General features: G+C 41.2%; 2 protein-coding genes across 4 annotated transcripts in view; both read right to left on the bottom strand.

Annotated features, from left to right (window-relative positions):
• Positions 1-11205, bottom strand: part of nova1 (NOVA alternative splicing regulator 1) — a 36160-nt gene extending 24955 nt beyond the window's left edge. Inside the window, exons 1-2 of one of the 3 annotated variants that reach the window (XM_028031435.1) lie at positions 10851-11205; positions 2-145 (exon numbers count right to left, since the gene is read on the bottom strand). In XM_028031435.1, the coding sequence (XP_027887236.1) occupies positions 2-145; positions 10851-10854 (148 nt within the window). In that variant the 5' untranslated portion in view covers positions 10855-11205. Of the gene's footprint in view, position 1; positions 146-2655; positions 3337-8952; positions 9444-10850 lie in introns of those variants that run through there. The other 2 variants (XM_028031432.1, XM_028031433.1) reach the window with 2 other exon arrangements.
• A 763-nt stretch (positions 11206-11968) lies between these two features.
• Positions 11969-19270, bottom strand: kptn (kaptin (actin binding protein)). The gene is made up of 12 exons (XM_028032399.1): positions 18839-19270; positions 18674-18756; positions 17791-17875; positions 17665-17719; positions 17362-17440; positions 16867-16940; positions 16066-16172; positions 15171-15275; positions 15030-15093; positions 14820-14955; positions 12786-12959; positions 11969-12422 (listed from the first exon to the last, which is right to left on the bottom strand). Exons 1-12 carry the CDS (start codon positions 19041-19043, stop codon positions 12264-12266), a joined length of 1326 nt encoding a protein of 441 aa, XP_027888200.1. The 5' UTR covers positions 19044-19270; the 3' UTR covers positions 11969-12263.
• Between the last annotated feature and the right edge of the window lie 3449 nt (positions 19271-22719).

Here is a 22719-nt window from a genome sequence, read left to right on the forward strand (position 1 = left end):
CCGGGGTAGAAGTCTTTGGATTTGGACAGCTTAATGGTGGCACCCGTCTCTTTCTGCAGTTGTACGATGGTCTGGCCACCCTTGCCAATTATAGAGCCGGCTGCATAGCTGGGGATCAGCACCTTCAGGAAGTACTCACCCTCCTCTGGGGGAAAGACACACAAAGTGGGAAAAAGGCCACATCATGTACAGCAGCACTACACATCATATACGACATACATATGTATGTATATATATATATATATATATATATATATATATATATATATATATATATATATATATATATATATATATATGCACTGAATGACCTCAAAAAGCAAAATATTAAAGAAATAAATTATAAAAACATAACATCATCAGTATGTGTTTAAGATAGAGCAAGGAGAAAGGTTGGTAATATATTTTTGCTAATATTTTTCTGAAGGGGAAACATTTTCAGGTATTTTGGGTAGGAATATTTGTAGCTTTCACATTCTATTAGCGATTGGAGGCATGTTCTGTGTCCTGGCCCAGATTTTCATGTAGAGTAAATGATGACCTCCTTTCCAGTTTGCAGAGGTCTAATTTTAACCATTTTCAAGGAGTTTTAGCAACACTCTGAATAAATACCCGTCAATGCTCGGTGTCAAATAATCCTGTTTCACGCTGGAAATGCCAGAAATCAAAACAAGTCAAAATGTAAGGAAAAAAAAAAATAGAGCCTCAAGACGCAGACTATCAGGACAAAACACAATCACATCCAACTCTTCATCCAAGCAGCTTATGAATAGCCACAAAGAATTATCCGTTGTAATTAACCGATGTGTGGAGAACATATGGGAAGCAATCCTGCAGATTTGCTCAAAGGGTATAGAGCCAAAATGGTTTAAATCTCCTCCATTTTGGAGGGGCTTTTGTGGTTTAAAGTGGCTTTTAGTAGTCACTGATTGACAGAGTGTCACTGTGCAGCAGAATGTGTTTCTCCTCTTAGCTTGGTAGAGCTCGATTTTCTGCAGTTCTACTTAGAAATCAGTCAAAACCAAGAAAGCCCTCATGCCACTAAGTGCAAACTGCGACGGAGCAATCAGCCACATTTGGTGCTTGTGCCCGTGCGTTATTGATTGACCTGACAACGTTGTGATGATGTCACGGTGAACATTTGACACAGGTGCACACTTGAACTTAAGCACGGGCACAAACAATCTCCTCTGCATGCTGATATGGATGCAATGACGTCATGTTCGATCCCTCTCAACTGCCAATAGGGGTGACGTCAGTAGAACGGGGCAGGGATGTTACAAAGCGCCGTAAAAGCTTTCTGGCCACGGTTCTTCTACCTTTCTCTAAAGTGTGCCGTCAGACTGTCAGCCGTCGCAGCCTGTCACCGTGTTTTGTACTTTGTTGAAGACATGGAACGCGGAGATGCAACCTGCGTGCTGAAGACATGGAGGACGGGGCGGTGGGGAGGGGGGCTGCAGGTGGACTGAGACCAACCTGTTGCCTCGATAATACACTCATTAGATTGAGATGTGAATGAACATGGCACTGTGACATAGGGGAATTTCACAGCCCACATGGTAGCTCTTCCTCTTGTTGCATTAATATGCCCCTCATGTTCCATTCAGACGTAGGCTCGGTTTGCTCAACATCACTCGTAACCAATGACTCTGACAAACATCCACATATTTGGTGCCATTATTAGTAGCGAAATTTTTAGTTTGGCTCTATTAAAACTCACTAATCTCAATTTGACAATTAAAAAAAACACCACATTTTCAGAATATTTCAAGTGAGGATAAAAGCTGACGTATCTTTTAAGTAGAAAAAGAAAAACGATTAGATTCAATGCTCTTTATTCTCCGTCTCCTTTTTGGATATCTGAATCTTGTGCAGGGTTGCAGTCAGCTCTCTGCTTTTCTCTTAACGTGAAACACAAAATGACCTTGATGGAAAAAATAAAACACCGTTGCCAAAAACCTCCCGAGCCACTAAACTACCTACCGCCTGATAACCGACAGCATGCCAGTAGGAAAACATTTCACAGAATGATTTCTTTTTACTGGATCCTAATATTCCGAGACCTGTTGTTGTCAGACGAGCCCAAACCCACTGCGTAACTTTCTGCTCATCTTCAGCCGGGAGTGAACCCAGCAGGGGAGAAAGCCGCTAAGATTCCCCTTTTGTCGCCCTCACAGCCACGTTTGGTGTCATTAGTCAATAATTAATTCCATCCCAGTGTCTGAGATCACAGTAACAGGTTTTAATGGCGTCATGTGGTAGAGTAAACATGGCAATCTGTCGCCAGGGAACGGGAGCAGTGGGGCACATTGGGAGGTTGAGCCAGTGGGGTGTTAGTTCAAACCCTTGCTTCCAGTACTGGAAGGATGGCTTGGAGGAGAGACATGGTCTCTGAGCCAAATGCGTTTAGTTAAGTCACTCAAGGGGGGTGGGTCAGGAGGAAATGCCTTGTGACCGTCCTCCCCTCCTTCTCACAACCCTTCCAAGTACCCTTTCTGCATTTCAATGGACCAACCTGCTCCTGACGGGGGACCAAGGACGATGGAACAAAAATGAGCCGCAACGAACAAATCCGCCTTACGATGTATGAAAGTACTCATGGTGCAGCGTGATGGATAAATTCAACAAGTCAGACAATCAGAGTTTGAAGCTTACCCATTCTGAGATCTGCTGCTTCTCAAGTCCTCTGTCAGATCGCCATCAATGCCAGGGCGCAATCTCTAAAGGGGCTCCTGACATTAGCCTAGGCATAGGTGCAACGGTAGTGTTGAGGAATGCGGCCAGTCGACCTTTTTTTTCACCGAGGTCTTATTCATCAGTGGGGTGCAGAAAAAGAGATTTCACCGCAGCATCCGAGCCATGCCTGCAGCTGGCCCGAGCCTCAATTGTCTGAGAAAATGCTAATGCAGGCTCTGAGTGTTTTCAGTGAAAGACGGCACGCATTGTTCAAGCCTGCATCGGTTTGAAGGGGGGGGGTCTTCCCTGCCGCATCACCCTTTTCACTGCTCTCATCCATATTCATCGAGTGGCCTGTCCGTCTGCAGCAGCACGCAGGACTGGCAGCCAGCGCAGCCAATGGCCGGCCTCCTCTCCTCAGGACGTCACGTTCCCACCCCCTCCGACGCCGGTCCCCAAAAAATTGAATTTTCTCCCCTACTCCGCCTCTTTTGACGCAGCACTATAAAGTACGGCAGTCCATTCACTCACTCTTTTCAGAGAAAAGTGACAAAGGTGAAGTGGCTGAAGGAGCGGACGGCAGCGTCGGACGAGGAGCTTCGCACAATGACCTTCAGTAGAAGCAGGAGAGGTGCATGGAGAACATAGCCAGATGATGGAGGAGGTGGAGGAGGAGTGATCGGAGACGGCGCGCTTTACGCCACCCACCCTCCTTTCCTCTTTTCCCCCACCCCCAATCCCTGAGACGGCCATGTTTGAGAGGGCGGAGGGGCTCATCAACCATTGCAAATGGCAGTGCCGCAGAATGGTGGAGGGGGGTGATGAAGCCAATCACTACGCCTATAAATCTTACACCGAGAGGTATCTTAAGTGACCGAATGAGTGTCGAAAACTGCAGTGTGCTTGTGTGCAAGTACCTGTTAGTGGACACGGGGGTCCAGCTTCATTTAACGGCGCATTCCAGGAAACCTGCACACAATGAACTCTCTCCCTCCTGGATGTTGATCAGTTTGATCAAACTCTAACATTTTTCCTTTATTTTTTATTTATTTATTTTTTTGCTGTTGAAACAAGCCACTTCCAGATGATTCTAGCAGAGAGATGCTCCACTATATAGCCTCAGCTTCCCTGTAGACTCCACTGACTCTCAGGGTCTATCTGGCTCCTCTTTTCTCTCCGTCTCCTCATTACTTTCGCTTCCTCCTATTCTCTGTTTCGCTGCCACCTGGCAAATTCACAGTCCGCTCACGTCACATCGCTCTGCAAGGGCACCTGTGTCCTTCCCTCCAAAAAAAAAAAAAAATCTAATAAATAAATAAACAAATAAAAACACGGTTCACATTCCTGTGCCAGCCTTTCCATTAGCAACATAACAAGATCATAACCCCCCCCAGCAAACAACCTTTTGGAAGACGTGTGCTTGCCAACAACGTGGGTTCACAGTATGGATAATTTAGAAAGAAAAAGAGTGAATGAAAGATTGCTCATTTTGAGGAGAGAAGGGCGTAGCTGATAAAAGAGTAGTCATTTCCCTCATTCAGTGTCCATGGCTCCTAATGCACAGCGAGGGGGGGCTCTCGGCTTTGAAAGAGCCAAGGCTTTCTTCTCTTTGTTGTAACTGCCAGTCATGTTAATGATCAGTTGGGTTGGAATAACGTGATCAATATCAGACGTAGTCTTGGGGCTGGTGATTACAGGGGTGGCTGAGGATTAGCAGGCTGTCTAACACTGTTGTCAGACAGGCTGCAGAAGAGACAATACAAAGATCACTGGATGAAAATGATTTGCTTTTCTGCATTTGTTTTAATTTTTCCCTCAATATCAAATTCCAGTAAATAATTACGCATTTCAGAAATGGCTTTGAGGCTGTTCTGCATACCTCCTTGCTGTACTGTTAACCTTAGTCTATATGCAAATCATAAATTTAGGCAACCACCTGAAACATGAATTAGCTTAGATGTTAAAAGAGAGCAGGATAAAATTCCATCAATTTCTGGCACTTGAGCACAAGAAATACATTTCCTGATCAATGAATAGCAAGTTGAAGTAAAATAAATACTCATCAATGTCAATTTAAATAGTTTTTAGAAATTTGAATCTATTCCAAATTTATATTCCAACTAATGTCCACCCATCGTCCTGACTGGCTTCTCAGAGGGGCTGCAGCAGACAGTGGGCACAGGGGTGGGGGGAGCTGGCTATAGACAGGGTTTCAGTCTGTCACAGCGCAATGCAGGGACATACAAGACAACCATTCACACCTAGGGGCAACTTAGACTCACAAGATTTTGGATAACAGAAGGAAACTGGAGTACCTGGGAAAAATGTATATAAGCACCAAATTTCTTCTGTAGGTTGAATATCAAATTACATTTTTTCCCCCCAGTTTTAGTGTCAGCTACAGCTGTGATTTATTGCTATTCTGATTTTGACACGTCAAGTAATGCACGTGCTGTATAGGCATGGCGGTGGCACAGGGGTGAAGCGTGCAACCCATGTACGAAGGCCTCAGAACGACACATTCGTCACGGGTTTGAGTCCAGGCCCGCTGACCTTTGCCGCATGTATTCCCCTCTCTCACAGTCCACTTTCCTGACAACTACCTCTCAAATAGAGGCCACTAGAGCCAAAGAAATCCTTCAAAATAATTAATATGATACAAATATAACAATCTGATAGCTGGCTGACTAGTCAGGTCGCCATCTCTGATCCTGTAACTGACATGATGCTCCATAATGACTGACTGTGATTTATGTGACTGAAAACATGTTTAAATACCCACTTTCTTGTAAATGAGTAAGTCTAGTCTTTTCCTTCTGCCAGCTGACTGACAGTGTGCAGCAATAGCTGGGGAGGTGGCAACAGTCAGAGAAATCCTGAAACTTTCTATAGCAAACATTAAATAGTAGGAATGGTAAGGTGGAACATTTTTTTTGTTTTGTTTATCTTTTAATACCTATTAGGCACAATAACTGGACAGGACACAGGAAGGAGAGAAAGGGGAACCCAGGACAGCCGCGTCGAGGACTACAGCCTCTGCTCTACTGACTGAGCCACCCAGCGTCACAATGGCAGTTTTGAAACAGTAGCTTCATAAAATATGAATATGTGGGTAACTAAGCCATTCCTCTTCCCCTACATACACTTCAAAGACACACACAGCGGGGTAGGTGATGCTAAGCTGGTAGGAGATGTCAATAACTAGAGTTGTCTGATGTTTTGACTCGGAACATCTCTGATATACGTAAATAAAAATGGATGGTCTTCTGATGGACTAGCGAACCTTCCAGAGTGTACCTGTTGTCCCTCAGTGTCCCCTGGGACAGGTGCCAGGCTCCTTGACTGATCCTGTATTACTTAAGATATAAAAACCCTGTTCTTGAAGCTGCTCTTTCCCCAGAGTCACTACATCACAATTATCCAGCATCAGATTGTGAAATTATGGAAGTGGCAGCCATAAAAAGCCAATAACATATGTGTGAATTGAAACGTTCGTCAAGCTCCTCCAACACTCGCATCAGCCGGTAATTGAATGAGAAAATCCGAGCCAGGTGTTGGTGCTTGCAGGTAAACGGTGAAAAACTCCCTCCGAGAAGCAGGAACGTCACATTAGTTCTTCTTCTGCAGCTGTTTTCGAGGTGTTAATGGATGACATATGGGGTTTGGAAATATTCTAAAACACTGCCTGGTGCCGTCAGGGCTCCCTTCGTGCCTTGCTGAAATTTCATTTCTGAGGAGCAGTGAAGTGCAGAAAGGATGCGCTCACGCTGTCAGAAAATATGATATAATGCTGCTGTCACCGAATGAGGTGCTGCTGGTGCACAAAGGGAGAAATCTTAGTAACATATGGTGAAAAAAAACAACAACAAAAAAAACCAGTGTTTCTCTGCAGACATCTAATTAACCTTAAGTTGTTGAGTAAGTGTTCGCTGTGAGCTGCGGAGCATAACAGCCCTACGCCGGAGTAAGACGTACAGTAGCTGGAATCAGCCATCATCCTCTGACTGCGGCTCTCTAACATCTTGCAGAAAAATCAGGACTCATGCAGTGGTTCTTCGTCACCACTAAACCCAACCGTTATCTGACAGTGCAGCAAATAATTCCCCATTTTTAATATCCTATGTTTATCTTGTAACACGTCTTCTCTTACATCTTTTTTAACAAGCATTCCAAGATTTCTGATTGGAATTTTACCCTCCAGCCTGATTGGCCTCATCAGCAAACCTATAAATAACTGTGGTTAGATAGAGATCTGCACTACGACCGGCGATGAGTGTTCACCCTGGAGGCTTGTATGAATTTTACCTATTGGTTTTCCTGTTTAGCTACCTTATAATTTAAGTTTAACATTTTGAGAGAGCCACAGCACTGAGAGCAACACTGAAATTCACAAAAACAAGAATCCACCAGACCTCCGCTGTTCCTCATCAATGTTCATAGAAAAACATCCAGAAAGAAGCTCATTTGGTGATGGATGAACATAGTTGTTTAGCAATTATATTCATAGAGTAACGGAATAAAAACCAGGACAGATGCTGACAGGAGCAGAGATGCTCCTAGAAATGGTCTGGTAAGCAGAATATTTTTTTCTTTTCCAATCAGTGAACACAACATGTGAGTTCTCACTCTTTAAGCCGACAATAACACTCTTTGGTGTGGAAGCTATTACCAAGTGATTGACTCAGATGCTTCCACCATCAACGGGGTCAGTGAAAGTACAAAAACTGTATAAAGCTTCAGTAAAGGAGGCTGTATTTTCTACGGTTTCTTCAAACGGCTGCAAAGAGGAGTCAGACATCAGCAGATAAAACGAAGATTAAAATATTACAGTAAAGTTACTGTGTTTATCCTTTTTAAGAGTTGAATTATTTCTGTCATAACACATGCTGGATGTGCTTTGGAAAGCACTCAGTTAAGGAATGGATCTTGTCTCCAAGGTAGCTAATTAGTAATGCTGACAATGCTAATCGCCAAAATAAAATGCTAAAACCAATTCAAAAAGTCAATTCTGTAATCATTTAGTCTTTGTATTGAAATTTTAGAAAAATCCTGCACACATAGCAACAAGGCCCCCTATAAATAATTAATCACAATACAGAGACTTCGTTAGGTTTTTGTATACTAACAACAAAGTTCAATAAGACCAATAAGTTGGTATCAGCGGTATGATCATTGCTTTAGTTTAAGAATCTCTCCTAAAATTTTATTTTAATTTTGTAATGGAGTTTCTCAACTCCACCTCAAAAAAGACTTTCTTTTGATTTGTTTACAAATGATTTTTTTTTGTCTGCTTTGTTTATGCAGGAAACGATTCACACAAATATATTTTGTTTTTCTACTGAAGTATAAACCTACAAACTTTGCAAAATTCTGTTTTAGGTTTTAACAAGAAAGAAAAATAAAGGAAAACCCACAAAAACACCTAACGGTCAGAAGCCTGATGATACATTAAACCTGAATAAAAAAAGTTTCTGAATGGGTATCGGCACCGCTCACACTTGGTATCAATATCAAAACATGCCTTACGTGCCTCTAATAGTAACATTAATGGCTTAATAATGACCTCAAAGACACATTGATTAGTCAATTTTATTTTAGTTCTACATTTCATAATGAGAATATGTTTTGGTTTTAGCCACTTCCTTGGATGTGTTTTTATTTGTGTGGAGGACTCCTGTGCAAGAACCGCCTCTTTCTAAGTACCTGAATCTGCTGTGATCTGTTTTCTCTACAGTTCCAATTATCCCTGCCATAAACACTGTTTGTTTCTTGCTTTGAGGGTGGAAAAAAGAAAAAAAGAAGTACAACAAAGATTTTTGTGAGTCTAATAAATCCGAGCCTATAACAGAGAGCAGACTAATGAACAAAGCTAGAAGGTTTAACCAATCAGCTCTCTGCTTCTCTGCATATCTCCAGCTCCAGATGTGGAGCAGAGAGTTTCTTTGGATTCACATTCAAAGCCGACCTGAGCTAAGGAGGCCGTTCAGTGAGTCAGGCAGCCTGCCCTCCCTATTGGGATATGAAGTAACAGCCATAAACACTGGGGAGCCTTCCAAAGCGCACAGGTGCTGCGCTGGAAACGCCAACAGTCAGCCTCAGCCTGTTCTCTGGGCTTCCATGCGCTCTGGCTGCACGCAGACCGCTGATACTGACAGACCGTTTTGCTGTTTGTTTGTTTTGTTTTTTTGTTTCTTGGCACGGATTCCGACACCAACCTGCGGCTTCATGTGGAGGAGACGCGGAGGACTAGCTGATTTCGTGTTGCGGCGCTCTTACCTCCGGTGTTGGTGCGCTTGGTACAGCCGGCCTCTTCAGCCGGAGTTTCCAGCGGCCGTTTGCGGGAATCCGGGTTATCCGCCTCCATTTGACTCTGTTGCTGCTGCAGGTTGTGGAGGTTCGGGTTCGTGTATATCCCGTTGTGGTCCATAGCTGCTGCTCCACCACCATCTCCACCACCGGCCATCATCATGTTTCCACCGATAAACTGTTCCCCCTGCCTCTCTCCTTCTCCCCTCTCGCTCTCTTCCTCTCCCTCTCTCTCTCTCTCTGACACAGACGGAACACGCAGCGCTCTCACCACCACATCCCCCCCAGCCGCTGCACCGCGGCCCCGGCGCTAGGTCTCTGTGGGGGTTCGGATGTTAAACAACACCGGGATCAGGGTCTCCTCTACCCGCCACGCCGCTGCTGCTCCTGCTCCCCTCACGGGCTAAATATAAAAGCCAATTGAGTTCAAGGTGCCGCTCGCTGATCCCGTATTGTTGCGCCTTCACGTGAAATAAAGCAGAAGCGCGGAGGGGGAAAGAGATCCACTCAGCGAGGAGTAAGGGGATTGGGGGGGGGGAACAACAACAGCTTTTTAAACTCTTCTTCACGACACATTTCTCTTGTAAGTCCGGTGTGATGAGCGCAGCTGCTATTATTGTTGCCTTTGTAGTGCAAGAGGGGAGAAAATAGTTTTGGGAGGGGGGCCTCCAGAGATACTACTGTGCCACTGACCGGCCGAACTATCCACAGAACCAAAATAAGAGGGACCCAGCTCCATTAGCTGCTGTAACTCTGCATCCAACTATACAAACTGTTTCTATAAGTTTTATTTTATTTTTTTCCCATCAGCGGTTACAAATTATTTCGGTTTATTCTTTTAAGCTTAAAAGAGGAACTCTATGTAAAATTGACTTTTTAAAATAAGTTCTAAAGTTATTTCGTCATCAAAAACGTACCCAGAGTGTTGCTTTGCTTCTTTCGTGCATGTTTGAGAAATCTTTCAATCTCCTGTTGGCAAACCATTCAGCTGTGCGAAATGCTTGGCTGGACGGAGCGCTGCGGCTCCTCCTCAGAGAGCTGCAGTTTCCAAGCTTCCGCCTCACAGACCACTCCCTCACTCATCTCCTTCAGACTAGCCAGCAGCAATTAGCATGGATCTGGCTGACTGCTCAGTGTAATTCTGGTAAAAATGCTGCTAAAGTGTAGGCAGAAGAACTTGTGAGGCATTTCAGAAAGAGCTGGGAGTTTTACAGAGACAGAAGCCCAATTTCAAGGTGTTAAATTATGAATTAAAATGTATATTGAGTCATATTTTATATATAAAGCATTTTTATAACAACTGAGGAAATGGAAGAAAAAGAAGTCACAGTGCAAACACCTTTTTAGTGTTTGTGAAACAGGTTTCACTACCTCCATCTTAGCCAGCTGTATTTGAATTGGTTTCATAAAGGATAGTCCATATTAATAATCAACATGAGTACACTGAAACAACCATGAAGATATGCCAGATTTAGCCATCAACACATATGTAATCCCCAGTTGGGTGCTGTGGGGTTTCAATCAGGGCCTTCAACAGACATCAACTATACCTGAACAATACCAGAACAATGCAAAAACTATGCACCACACCAAGCAACAGGCATCTAATAACATGCAAATAAATAAAAATACGCCAAGTAAAGCAACAATGCATATATCAAGCAATATATCAAAGTGTATTTTAACAAAATACACAGGCAACATCGCACATAATTGAACAGCCAGCAATTTAGCAAAACTTTTCTTTGTTTCCCAGTTAAGCTCAACATCAATCCAAACTGCTCAAATAGCACATGTGAACAATTAAAAGAAAAAAAAAAATACTAAGCAAAGTTTGTATGAGAATGTAATAGAAAAGCAACACTCACCCATTACTTGTAAATAGGATCCACAGGTTGTTGTGCGCTCAGTGCTAGCTGTTAGAAACTCCTAGCGCTCATAGCTAAAATACCTTACAAGTACCTTACTAAGTTCTGACTTGTCCGTGTTAGTGAATCCAGGTTTGGTGTGGATTTTAAATTTTTAGTTATTTATTTTTTACCCGTTAAAGAGCGTCTTGAAAAAGGCAATTTTGATAAGTCTGCAACTAGGTCAAACGGAATGGAAGCGGATGCGGCCGCCATTTTGTAAATACCAAGATCACTACAGTGACGAATTCAGGGGAAGCTCTTGCCTTACAGCAGAGCCTGTGGGACGACAGGCGGTTCTGTCAGTCACAATTATTGGCTGATAATTCTGTCAGTCCTGCCAATACAGACCCCCCTGTTGCGGGCATTTTTGATAAATCGGTAGCTGAATTTGTACAGCAGGTCCTGAGGCGGAGCAGCTCGCTAGATGCCTTTAAGGCACTTTTTAAAAGTAGGAAATTAAAGTGAAACATCCATAATACGTAATCCCCAATGGCAGAATGAAGAAAAACAATCGACACAAACGGACAAACACACAGAACATATAATTCATAGCAGTTTATGTGCTCTGAATTACAAAAAATGGTTAATAATAAGGGTTAATGCAAATCAGCAATTATAAAAAGGAAGTCACACCCATAAAAATATTTAATTCCCCAATAGTTTGGTTGTTAATAACTCTATAGTTCACCAGATTGTATCTAATTCCATGCACAATACCTATCATTAATTATTGTGTCAGAGTAAAGTTTGGCGCAGATAAGAAAATGGTGTGGGGTTTCTTTTCAGGAGTTGGTTTCAGCTCCTTAGTTCCAGTGAAATGAATCCTTAAACCTTCAGCATACCAAGAAATCCCAGACAATAATGTGCTGCAGACTTTGTGAGAACAGTCTGGGGACGAAAGCTTCTTATTCCAACATCAGTGTCTGACCTTATGCTTTTAGTAAAGAGCCAAACCAAATGAGGACAGAAACATTGCTTTGGAATCTCATACTGACAGTTGTTTAATTTTGGTATTTTCCTATCTCCAACAACAATCAGCGTTCTCACAGAAAACACACAAAAAAAGACCACACATCCACGAATCCAAATATGTTATTTATTTTCTGTAAAAACCGTACACTTTAACGATCTCAAGATCACATCACTTTATTCAACTTGAACAGTGCTCCCTTGTTTGTTTTTCAGCGTACCTGCAGCTACAGAAACCAACATACTGATGGTTTGCCTACTGAATACCAATGTGATGTTCTATGATCTAATCAGTCCTAAATGCAGTACACCCCTGAGATAATCCCTTAAACTGCACTTTAATTAGGATGAAGCATTCCGGTGCGGTCCACTGGGACTAACGGGTAAATAAATGCTGGATCTTTAACATGTAGACATCTGATCGCCACCTTCCGGGCTCTGAGCTGGAGCACTGCTGTTCTCAGCGTCTGCCGCTTCATCTGGCTCAGGGTTGGCAGCCAGCGCCGATACCCTCTGTGTGAGCCTCTCCAGAACCAAATCAGCAGTGCAGGTGAGGCTGTGCTGAAGAGATGACCCACAACAACAGGTCAGAACCATAACGTAGGAGACAACTGCTTTCAGTCATGCAGCTTTGCTGGGGTTAAATAAGCGAGACTGAGAAAGCTAAGCATTTGCAGTGATCAATTCAAGGTAGAACAAAAGGACTTCCTTCATCTTTAAGAAATAGTCTAATAAGCAAAAAGCAGATATGTATTTTAGCAGAAATATGGTCAAACTGAAAAAAATATTCAACTACGCTGCAATTTCTCTTTCCAGACAGTAGAGGTCAGCAATTATCACTTGTGCAACAAGATATTTGACACTCAGCTCTATGGTCACATGGAGCCTGATAGAGAGATGGTGTCCTTGACAACAGTGTGCTACCTGTAGGATGTGCAGTCCTTTCAGAGTGAGGACAGCCAGCTCTCTCAACCCGTCCCCGGTCAAGTCGAGGTAGATGACGGACAGCAAGGGACTCTTGAAGCTCCGCCTCCACTGAAGCTGGAACTCTCCGTCTTGTCCGCTGCCTGCTGGCCGGAATTTGTAACAAAGAAGTTCCTTCAAGATAGAGACGGAGAGCTTTATAATGAGGAGCTCACTGTTCTTATCTGGTGAATACAAAAGATGATAACATGTCCTGTTTTATCTCGTACTGTTCAGATTAATCAGATATGACTTTGAATTCTTAATGTCAAAACATCACCCAAAATCAAAAGAGCCCTTTGATCTCACGGCTCAAGCTTTTGACAAGTGTTTTTGTACTGTAGTGTGATCAGATGTAAATTTGATCATCGTAGGTCTTCAAGGAATTTGCTTAATTTACTTATTTGTATTTCTAGTTTAGAGAAAAGTGTACAGGTAGGATCACTTTACAATGAAATTGTCTCATGTATAAGACAACTACTCTTCAGACTGAGTTACAGCCATGATTTAAGTGTGACAGGAATGCAGTGGGCCAAAGGGGGGATGCGATGTCAGTTTGGCTGGGAGCAGGAACGGAGGATGCAGAGCTTGCTGAACTTCGAGCTAAATACTCTTCAGTAATTCATTGTTCCCTTCCCTGAAGGTTCTTTTTTTTCCCCTTTTCAACAGTTCCTTTTAGATCAATGGTGATACAGGGTTTGTTATTAAAGCATCTCACTGTTATGGTGAGGATGGTGTTGTCTACATAAAAGTTTATATGGTCGGTCACACACTCAGGCCTCTCTACGAGTGGCTGGCACAGAGCAATCCGATCTGTAGCGTAAAAACATCCCCTCAGAGCTTCTTCAGCTTCCTGTGACCTTTTCTCATAGTTCTTTTTTATTACACGTTGCCTCTAAAATTATTTTAGAAAACCAATTTGTGGTCTGATTTGCCAAGAGTAGGTCTTGCAACAGAGGTGCATTCATACCTGACATTGTATAAAACAAATTAAACACATTATTTCTGACATAGTAGCTGAGAAACGATTGAAACACTAATAACAGGAGAGAGTAAGGTGTGATTAAAATCACCTGACATCAGAAGCACTAATAAACCACCTCGTGTTGCTACTTCTTTAGATCTTTTTCTTCTTGTATGGTTGGAAAACCAACCTCAGCAACATTGCAGTTTGTAATATCATCCTATAGCCACAGCTCAGTGAAACATCCTCCTGATACGCTGTCTGGATGTTTGTCAGTGTTTGAAGTTAACCCATTTTCATACTGGAGATCTCACATTCCCAATTATGAATTATTAGGAATGTGAGATCTCCACTGTCTACACTGGCTTTATTATTTGAACCTCTTCCGCTTTGTTTCATGGCGTTACACATCACAACTGCCTAAAATAAAAAGAAGTAGGAAAAAAAATCTTTCCAGCTGCTGAGTATCCAAAATAAAATAAAAAATCCCAACACATATATTATTTTTTTTACCCCTCCAGGGGGTCTTTTTGTGGGCTCTAGTGTCCCTTATATGACAGTAGACTGACAGGAAACGGGGAAGGAGGAAGACATGCGGCAAATGTCGTCGGGTCTGGGAGTCGAACCCGCGACGGCCGCGTCGAGGACTCAAGGCCTCCAAATACGGGTCGTGCTAACCGCTACGCCACCACGGCACGCCCCCCAACACATATATTTTGAAGACTCAATAAATCAATTAGAAAAATGAGAGGAACATTTTTAAATGAGCAAATTACAAGGACTGTACAAGAGCCACTCCAATAAGCTGCCACCATGTGCGGCACTGTTCTAGAACTACATATTGCTGATTAACCGTTGTGGTGTTCGAAATGGTTCTTCATCACTACAAGAACTATAATTCATAATTCAGTCAAGCTGTTTGCCTAGAGACAAAGTATGAGAGAAAGGAGCTGGCAAAATAATTGTGGTTCTGCAATGACTGGATTTAATGGCCACCAGAAAATCATCTCTCAGTCGTCAGTGGTTCTGACCTGTCCGTATGTTCCCAACAGCACCTCCTTCTGCCCATCAAAGTCCAGGTCAATGACCAGAGCACAGAGGACGGCATCCCACTGGTCACTCCCTGAGAGACATGTGGAGCGCGACAAACCACACTCCTGGACGTCTCTGAGGAAACACATACCGGATTGTCTCAGTAAAATCGATTAACTCAGGAAAATCCTAAGTTTCCTGACACAAACCTGTAGACCACTGCCATCTCTATGGTGCTGGTTATCAAAAGGTTGTAGCCATTAAGTTTTTCACCTGGGAAAAAATAAAAAATAAAATAAACAGCAACAACCCTGAGAAACACTGTGGATTTAGCGAGACTAAATCCATACTTCTCTCGCCGCTGGCCTCACTGGACTTGGTTTGGCAGCTGAGTGGAAACAGAAGCACGGTGGAAATCGGGCTGTCAAACTGCACCCGCCATTTCTGCAGGACCTCTTATTGAAACACACAATAAAATACTCATGAGTGACTGAGCGCCCAGCTTCAGGTAGGTGTGTCAGACTTGTAATGCTGCAAAAGTAATTATGGCAAGTGAAGCCAGACTAAATCAAACTGTGAATGCCTTGGAATGACCAACCTAACTGTATAAGTATACACTGAAGTTTATGTGGAACTGCCTAAAGTTTATATTATCTCATGTATATCTTTTAATAATCTGAGCAAAGGGGACAAATGAAGGATAAAGAAAAATACCTGGAAGATGAACAGTATTTGAAATGTATAACTTTAAAAATAAATAAATAATGCAATTCACACAGGACCAACTTTCAGTTGAACATGCCTTATGTTTTTTGAGCTGCTTACAAATGAGCAAAGTACTGTACATATTTAGGTCTGCCAGGAAAATATTTATCTCCTTTTGTCATTTCTGTGCATTTCTAGTAGAGAGTCACGTAAATGTGAAGAAGAAGAAAAATACAAGTACACACCGTTCATATTGCCGTTTTAGACTTGGGCATGTTTCCATCAGTATATCATTAGTTCTATTTGCTTTGTAAATCAGATACCACACAGCAGAGACACAACATGTGGATGGTGGATGTGTCCCTGTGTCTTCACAGCAGAGTGCTATTTGCAAAGTGCCTAAAGAAGCACAGTAAGGAGGAACCTGTTTTATTGTAGATCCAGATAACAGAGCAATCCTTCGGGGCTAGGGTCTTTTTGCGCTTAAGTGATTCAGAGCTGCATGTTTCTGATCTGCATTTACGACTCATTTCTTCTCACCTGGTCCCTTCTGGTTGACCAAAGCCAGTCCAATGCAGCCGTTCTGACAGCCATATGCCGAGAGCCTCTTTCCACCAGCTACACTCGCCATATCCAACCACAACACACTGCACAGAGGGAGAGAGCAGGAAAAAAAAATAGTGAACACAAACACTCAAAGAGATGCATCAGCTTGTTTTTAGCTCGGATGTTAAGGCTGCAAAATAGTAAGAGAGAGCAAGACTTTCAGGAAAAAACAGGAAGGCAGTACCGTCAAGATAATCTGATTTATTATTCTGAACATAAGCAGCTTCTATGGAAACCTGATTTACTGTACGAATCTCTATTTTCCATTCAAAACTAAAGATGAATGTTTAGTTAGCATTGCTAATCATGTTAACTTCTAAAATAAGATGCTGAAGATATATTAAAATGTGTCAACTCTGTAATCATGCTGTCTTTGTTTTAAAACAGTAAAATTATTTTCTCTACCAACTGCCTTCTCACATACAAGATGTACCTCCCAATATAAATAATTAGTGACATCTAATAGGAGGGAGGCTAGATGTGTTTATGTCTTTTCATAAAGACCAATCAGAATTGACTAAAATTTAATCAATTACCGATTTGACAGAAACCACAGGTCAAAAATGTGTTTCCACAAAAGCCTAATGGTGCATCTAATTATCAAATAGTGAATAAAATAAACTAGATATCAGAAAAGCTGAATAGATCGGTAATAAAGAGCAGTGCATGCATTATATACACAATAAGCAGCATGACATAGGTAGTAATGGAGGTGAGAGGCTCAGAATAACCAACTTGCTGGGCAGCTGGTGTAGTTCAGGGAACAGTTTCTCTACTGGTTGCTCTTCAAACTGGTGCAGGGAGGCATTCTGTGGAGGAACCAGAAGTCAGGCTTCAACAAGTACAGTCACACTCAATAACTGCATTAGAATATGTGTTCAGATGAGGCATGTTTGTCAGAAAATAACATCCTAAATGTAGGTATCAAACATACTTTTCATTAAGCCTACACTTCTGTATTAAGACTGTTTTTATAATTGGTCTGATGTAATATTCTCCTTGGCAACTGAATTGTTGTCCGAGTGCCAAGGAGAAGCCCAACAGTTTTACTTTCACAAGTGGGAGTATTGCAGCTTTTGCTATAATGCTCCATTAAAAAAACAAACAAAAACTTTATTTGTAAATTGCTTTGGGTTTATCTAAAATGCAAAATGCATCCTTTTTCAAGAAATGGGTCAAATTGGACCACTAAGCAAAGGTTTTCCAGTTTGATATGAAATCTGTGCCAACCTCCTTGTACAGGTGGATCCTCTGGTCATGACCACTGAGTAGAAAAACCGTCTCCAGGCCTTCATCAGGACACTGCACTCTGACAGAGCAGAGAGAGAAAAACACACTCCCAATCAGACACCCAATCACAGAGCACGAACTGAGTAGTAATAGCAAATTTCTATTTAGTCCAATTCATGGACAGAAAACAGTGTTTAGGTGTCAACACATAATCCTGACTTTAGCTTAAAAAGAAACCCAACATCATCTGTTACCATGGTAATTGAACTCATCACCTCTTGTCCTATATGGGGATAAACTCACTCTGTGTGGTAGAGCTGGAATGGGGTGAACTGCAGCTCCAGATTCAAACAGCTTTCTGTTCAGAGGAACACGTTCACGTCACCGCCAGGACAAGTGTCGCTTTCATACGGACACAGCTTCACTCACGCGCAATGGACTCCAGGTTGAACTCGGAACCGGGCTCATAGTCGCAGTAGATGTTCAGGAAGGGCGTGGCTTTGTCACCGGAGTCCTGCAGTAGGTCAGATACAGGAACTGTTCAAACCACTGGAACATTTTCTGACATGACAACTACATACTTCAGAAGGGTTTATTAAGACGTGATGTAATAAACCAACATATAGTTGCATAATTGTGGAAAGAAAAAGGATAGGTGGTTGATTTAAAAAAAATAATTACAAATAAAAATCTGGAAAGTGTGGCATGTATTTGTATTTTATGATGTCGTTTTAGGGCCACTATAAATAGAAAAAAAGGAGGAGTAGGTTTCTAGCAAAAAACACAGAAATTTTGAGGATAATATCAGAAATATTCAAGTAACAAGGAAGTTTGTGAGCTTCCAAAGTAGAAAATTTTAGAAAGAAAAAAACTCAAATAATTTTGAGGTTAAGTTGAAAAGTTTACTCTTTTAAAACTCAGACAGTTCCATGTTTTTTTTCAGAAGATTTCTGAGTTTTCACGCAAAAATATTTTATTTAAGAAGCTCAGAAATGTCATTGTTTTCACTAGAATATTTCCAAGTATAATCTCAAAATTTCTGAGTTTTTTTGGATGAAAATCACAATGGCCCTAATATGCCATAATAATGTTCAAATCAATTTAACTGAGATACAATTAATACAATACAGATCAATAAAATGGCTTCAGAAGTCACTTTATAGCAGATATAACTGAATTGTGATACTGAATCTCAGTATATAGACACAGATGTTTTGTGAAGTCCTCAGATGTTAGTGAACAAACCATATTCTGAATATAGAGAAACACAGCAGACAGCTCGGGGAGAAAGATGTATATCAATATTTCATACCTTTATGAAGGTGATCCCCACTACCAGGCCTCTTTTGGGTGAAGACTTGTTGAATGCATCAATTGATACGATTTCTGCATCAACTGCATAAAGAAGTTAGGACTTAGTCTGCAACACCAAGCAGCCATTAGCAGAAAACACATGCTTCTTTAGTAGTCCCAGTACCTGGTATGTAGGTGAACTGGACCTCCTTAGCCACCGGACGGACTTTATGCTGCAGCTCCTGGTACCTGAAACACACCACCTTCCCTTTGAGAGTGGCCGCGAGCAGCTCCTGCTCCCCGGCCTGACACAGCCCGTAAATGTTGCTCTGCGACGGGAAGCGGCTGAAGCTGTCTTCCACGAAGGGGTAGGACTCCCGGAGCATCATACAGGACAAAAACAAGCCCTTTAAATGCTAAAACATGGGATTAATGGAGCCTGGTTGTTTATGTTTCAGCGGTTCCTCATATACTCAAATAAAATCACAGAGAGTCAAGTTAGGTCACGGAAGACACACCACTTCCGGAGGTTAATTTAAAAAATAAAGCCGAAACGCCGCCTTCTCGTCTAGCGAGAAGGATCTCGCTGCAGCAAGCAGAAAGGGGCGGTGACGGACCACTGGCGGAAGTGGAACTGCTGCACTCCGGAAGTGAAGGGGGCGCTATTTCCTATATCATCCTCGGTCTCCCGTTTTTCATTTCTTTTTAAATCTGTGATAAATCTTCGTCTTCATCTTTAGTAGTAGACCCGAAAAGTTGCAACTAAGGAGTAGATTTAGAAGTACGCAGAAAGCTCTCTGTTTGCTCTACTTGCGCAGAGACAGCTTGAGATCCTATAAAAAACAGAAGGAAATCTTTGAAAGAGCCCTCTTGGAAAGCAGAATGAAAATATGCGCAGCAGTGTTTTGTGATAAGTAAGATTATTTCTTTATGTAAGAAGCAGTTCTTATAAACAACGTTGTTTGTTTATTTTTTGAAAAAGTAAAGCTGTGTATGCTGAAAGGCTAAGGACACTACATATTCTTTTTTGTGAACATTAATGTTTTATATTATGTCGGGGAAACAGTAGGCTATATTGTTTTGTTGTTTACTTGGCTTAAAAGGCTCTCAAGGACAATTTCATTTACATTTCATAATGATTAAGCCTGGGAAAATAATTTATTGGGTTAAACATATCCAACAACTCTATATATGTGCAGCAAGTCTTTCTGTTGACTTTCCGTTTTGATGATTTTTTAAATAAGCGCCAGAAAGAATAGATTGGCACAGCTTCGCGCAGCAACTCTGTGGCGCTGCAAAAATATCCATCCATCCATCCATCCATCCATTGTCTGTTCACCCTTGTCCCTAATGGGGTCGGGAGGGTTGCTGGTGCCCATCTCCAGCTACGTTCCAGGCGGGAGGCGGGGTACGCCCTGGACAGGTCGCCAGCCTGTCGCAGGCTGCAAAAATAATTTTAATTAATTAATTAAAGCACAGAATAATAATGACGCCTATACAGATGTCAGCTGACCAAGCAGCAAATGAGCTGGTCTCTGGCTCCATCTTTTGTAAATTACAAGCAATTGCAGTATAATGATACAATGGGAATTTTTATTTTCCCATGAACAGTTAGCGATTCCTTTCTTCAAGGACCAGTGTGTGTATATATATACATTTACTTACAACTTTCATGAATATGCTGCCTGAGTCACCATGGTTACCTTTTTGTGAACTCTTAACAAGTTAGAATATCATTGCAATGTTGATTTATATTAGTAAATCAATTGTAAATGTAAAATCACATATTTCAGTCAGAGAGTTTCATTTTTAGTGATTATTTCTGTTTTAGATGATTAGATGGTTATTATTATAATAAGTAATGAAAACACAAAATTCCATTTTTCAAGTAACTTGTTACATAAAACGAATTTTAAAAATTAAACGGTGGACTAATATTACAAATATATATATATATATATATATATACATATATATATATATATATGTATATATATAAACAATAAAAAAGGACTGGGTGCCCAAGTTTTAACTGTTTGTGGATTTTTCTTAAGCCACACAGGTCATGAATATAAATACAAGCTCAAATATATACATACACCTTAAGTCATATATGGATGAATGTCCCAGTCTTGGTGCCCCTCAGCCTATAATTCTTGAATTATTTCCTTCATCTGACGCCAACAGTTTGACCGGCCCTTGGCTCAACCATACAAGAAAAAAAATTTACCAATTCTGGTTTTAAGGATTGTAAAATGAATGGTGCCCCATTAAGTTGAAGCACAGAATAATAATTACGCCTATGATTTCTACATGTAAAAGTCTGACTGTCAATACATATCCACTGATCTATTGTTTATACCCACTTATTTAAACTAAAATGAAAATAAAAAGTAAATTTTTTCTGAAATTGTTTCATAGTTCTTCTCAAATCATCTTTGTCCACAGCTATGATATTTTTAATCATTTTGATAATCATAGGTTGTTTATCCATAATATGTTTTATATTTAACAACTTTTTTGCCCTTGAACTTTCCATTTATTGGTAGCAACTGATGCCATGAAATCTCAAAAATATGACTGCAGATATACAGATGTCAGTTGACCAAGCAGCAAATGAGCTGCTATCTGGCGCTATATACATATATACGTATATTGTAGTTGCCTTGCAGCAAGAAGGTCCTGGGTTCGATTCCCAGCTTGGGGTCTTTCTGCACGGAATTTGCACGTTTTCCCTGTGCATGTGTGGGTTCTCTCCGGGCACTCTGGCTTCCTTCCAAAGTCCAAAAACATGACTGTCAGGTTAATTATTCTTTTTCTAAATTCTCCCTAGGTCTGAGTGCATGGTTGCTTGTCTTGTCTGTCTCTGTGTTGCCCTGCGACAGACTGGCGACATGTCCAGGGTGAACCCCGGAGGAACGTTAGTTGGAGATAGGCACCAGCACCTCCCGACCCCACTAAGGACGAGGGTGTACAGAAAATGGATATATATATATATATATCAGACCAAAATTTGGACACACCTTCTCATTGAATTCAATGAGAAAGTGTGTCCAAACCTTTGGTCTGTACTGTATATATATATATATGTTCTTTTTTTTGTTGAAAAAGAGCAGTTGCATAACGTGTGGATTCTATAGCTTCTATGTTCTCATAAACTGATTTTATTCCTGTAATAAGCAGATCCCTGCAAATAAAACCTTGTATCCTTGGTATAAACTAAAAATGTCTTTTTTTCTTTCATCAGCATAATTACTCAGAGCCTCAAATGCCCAAAACTACAGCTGCTCCTGGTAGGCACAGTTTTTCACTGGGAGTGAGACACCTCACTGTTGCTTGGAAGGTCATTTGAACACAGCAATATTTCAAAATGTATTATCCATGCAAGAAAGGGAGTATGTGATGTGACAGTGAGCAGTTCTTGCTGATTTCATTCTTATTTTACGGTTGTTTTCTTTACTGTGGTTCGGTGTGGCTGTAGTTCAGTTTACTGTACTGACGCACAGAATCGCAGCTTTCTTATCATTTCATCTTACTGTCATTTTAAAGCAGTTTTCTGTAAAGATGGGACTAACAGTAAAAAGCAGGCTAATTCCTGGCTCACACATACATGGATACTTTCCAGCTTCAAATATGGTATCTCTACAGTTCCAACTATCAAAGCCAATGAAGAAATCTTGTGCATGGTTCACTTTCTCACTTGATTATTTATTTATTTATTTATTTTTTGTCAAATACTAGTATATTTTGTGCATAATTTACATGTAGGTCAGAACATTCAATTTTGGTCTTCCTGGCTAGATCCCCTCGTGCTTCGTGTTCACCGATTCCTCGACATCACTTGTGGGAAACTTTGATTTGGACATCTATTAATTTCTTACAATATTCTTTTTAAAAATAATGTTTGCCTTTTTAAAAAAAATAAAACCAGATTTATTGAGTGCAGGATTAGTAGCTGATCTTAAGACAGATTCTCCCACTTGAGCTATGAATTTAACATCTGCTTAATTTAGAATCTGTCTCAGCAAAAATGCAAATATTTAATTTTTAATACAAATTAAATTT

Source organism: Xiphophorus couchianus, chromosome 11 (assembly GCF_001444195.1).
Source record: "Xiphophorus couchianus chromosome 11, X_couchianus-1.0, whole genome shotgun sequence".
Taxonomy (NCBI): domain Eukaryota; kingdom Metazoa; phylum Chordata; class Actinopteri; order Cyprinodontiformes; family Poeciliidae; genus Xiphophorus; species Xiphophorus couchianus.

Excerpts from the sequence above, each read along its gene's own strand:
- kptn (XM_028032399.1), bottom strand. The coding sequence starts at position 19,043 with ATGATGCTCCGGGAGTCCTACCCCTTCGTGGAAGACAGCTTCAGCCGC. Across the intron at positions 16,173-16,866 it reads CTACACCAGCTGCCCAGCAA|TGTGTTGTGGTTGGATATGG; the intron begins GTTGGTTATTCT and ends CCCTCTGTGCAG. Across the intron at positions 15,276-16,065 it reads GGTCAACCAGAAGGGACCAG|AGGTCCTGCAGAAATGGCGG; the intron begins GTGAGAAGAAAT and ends TGTTTCAATAAG.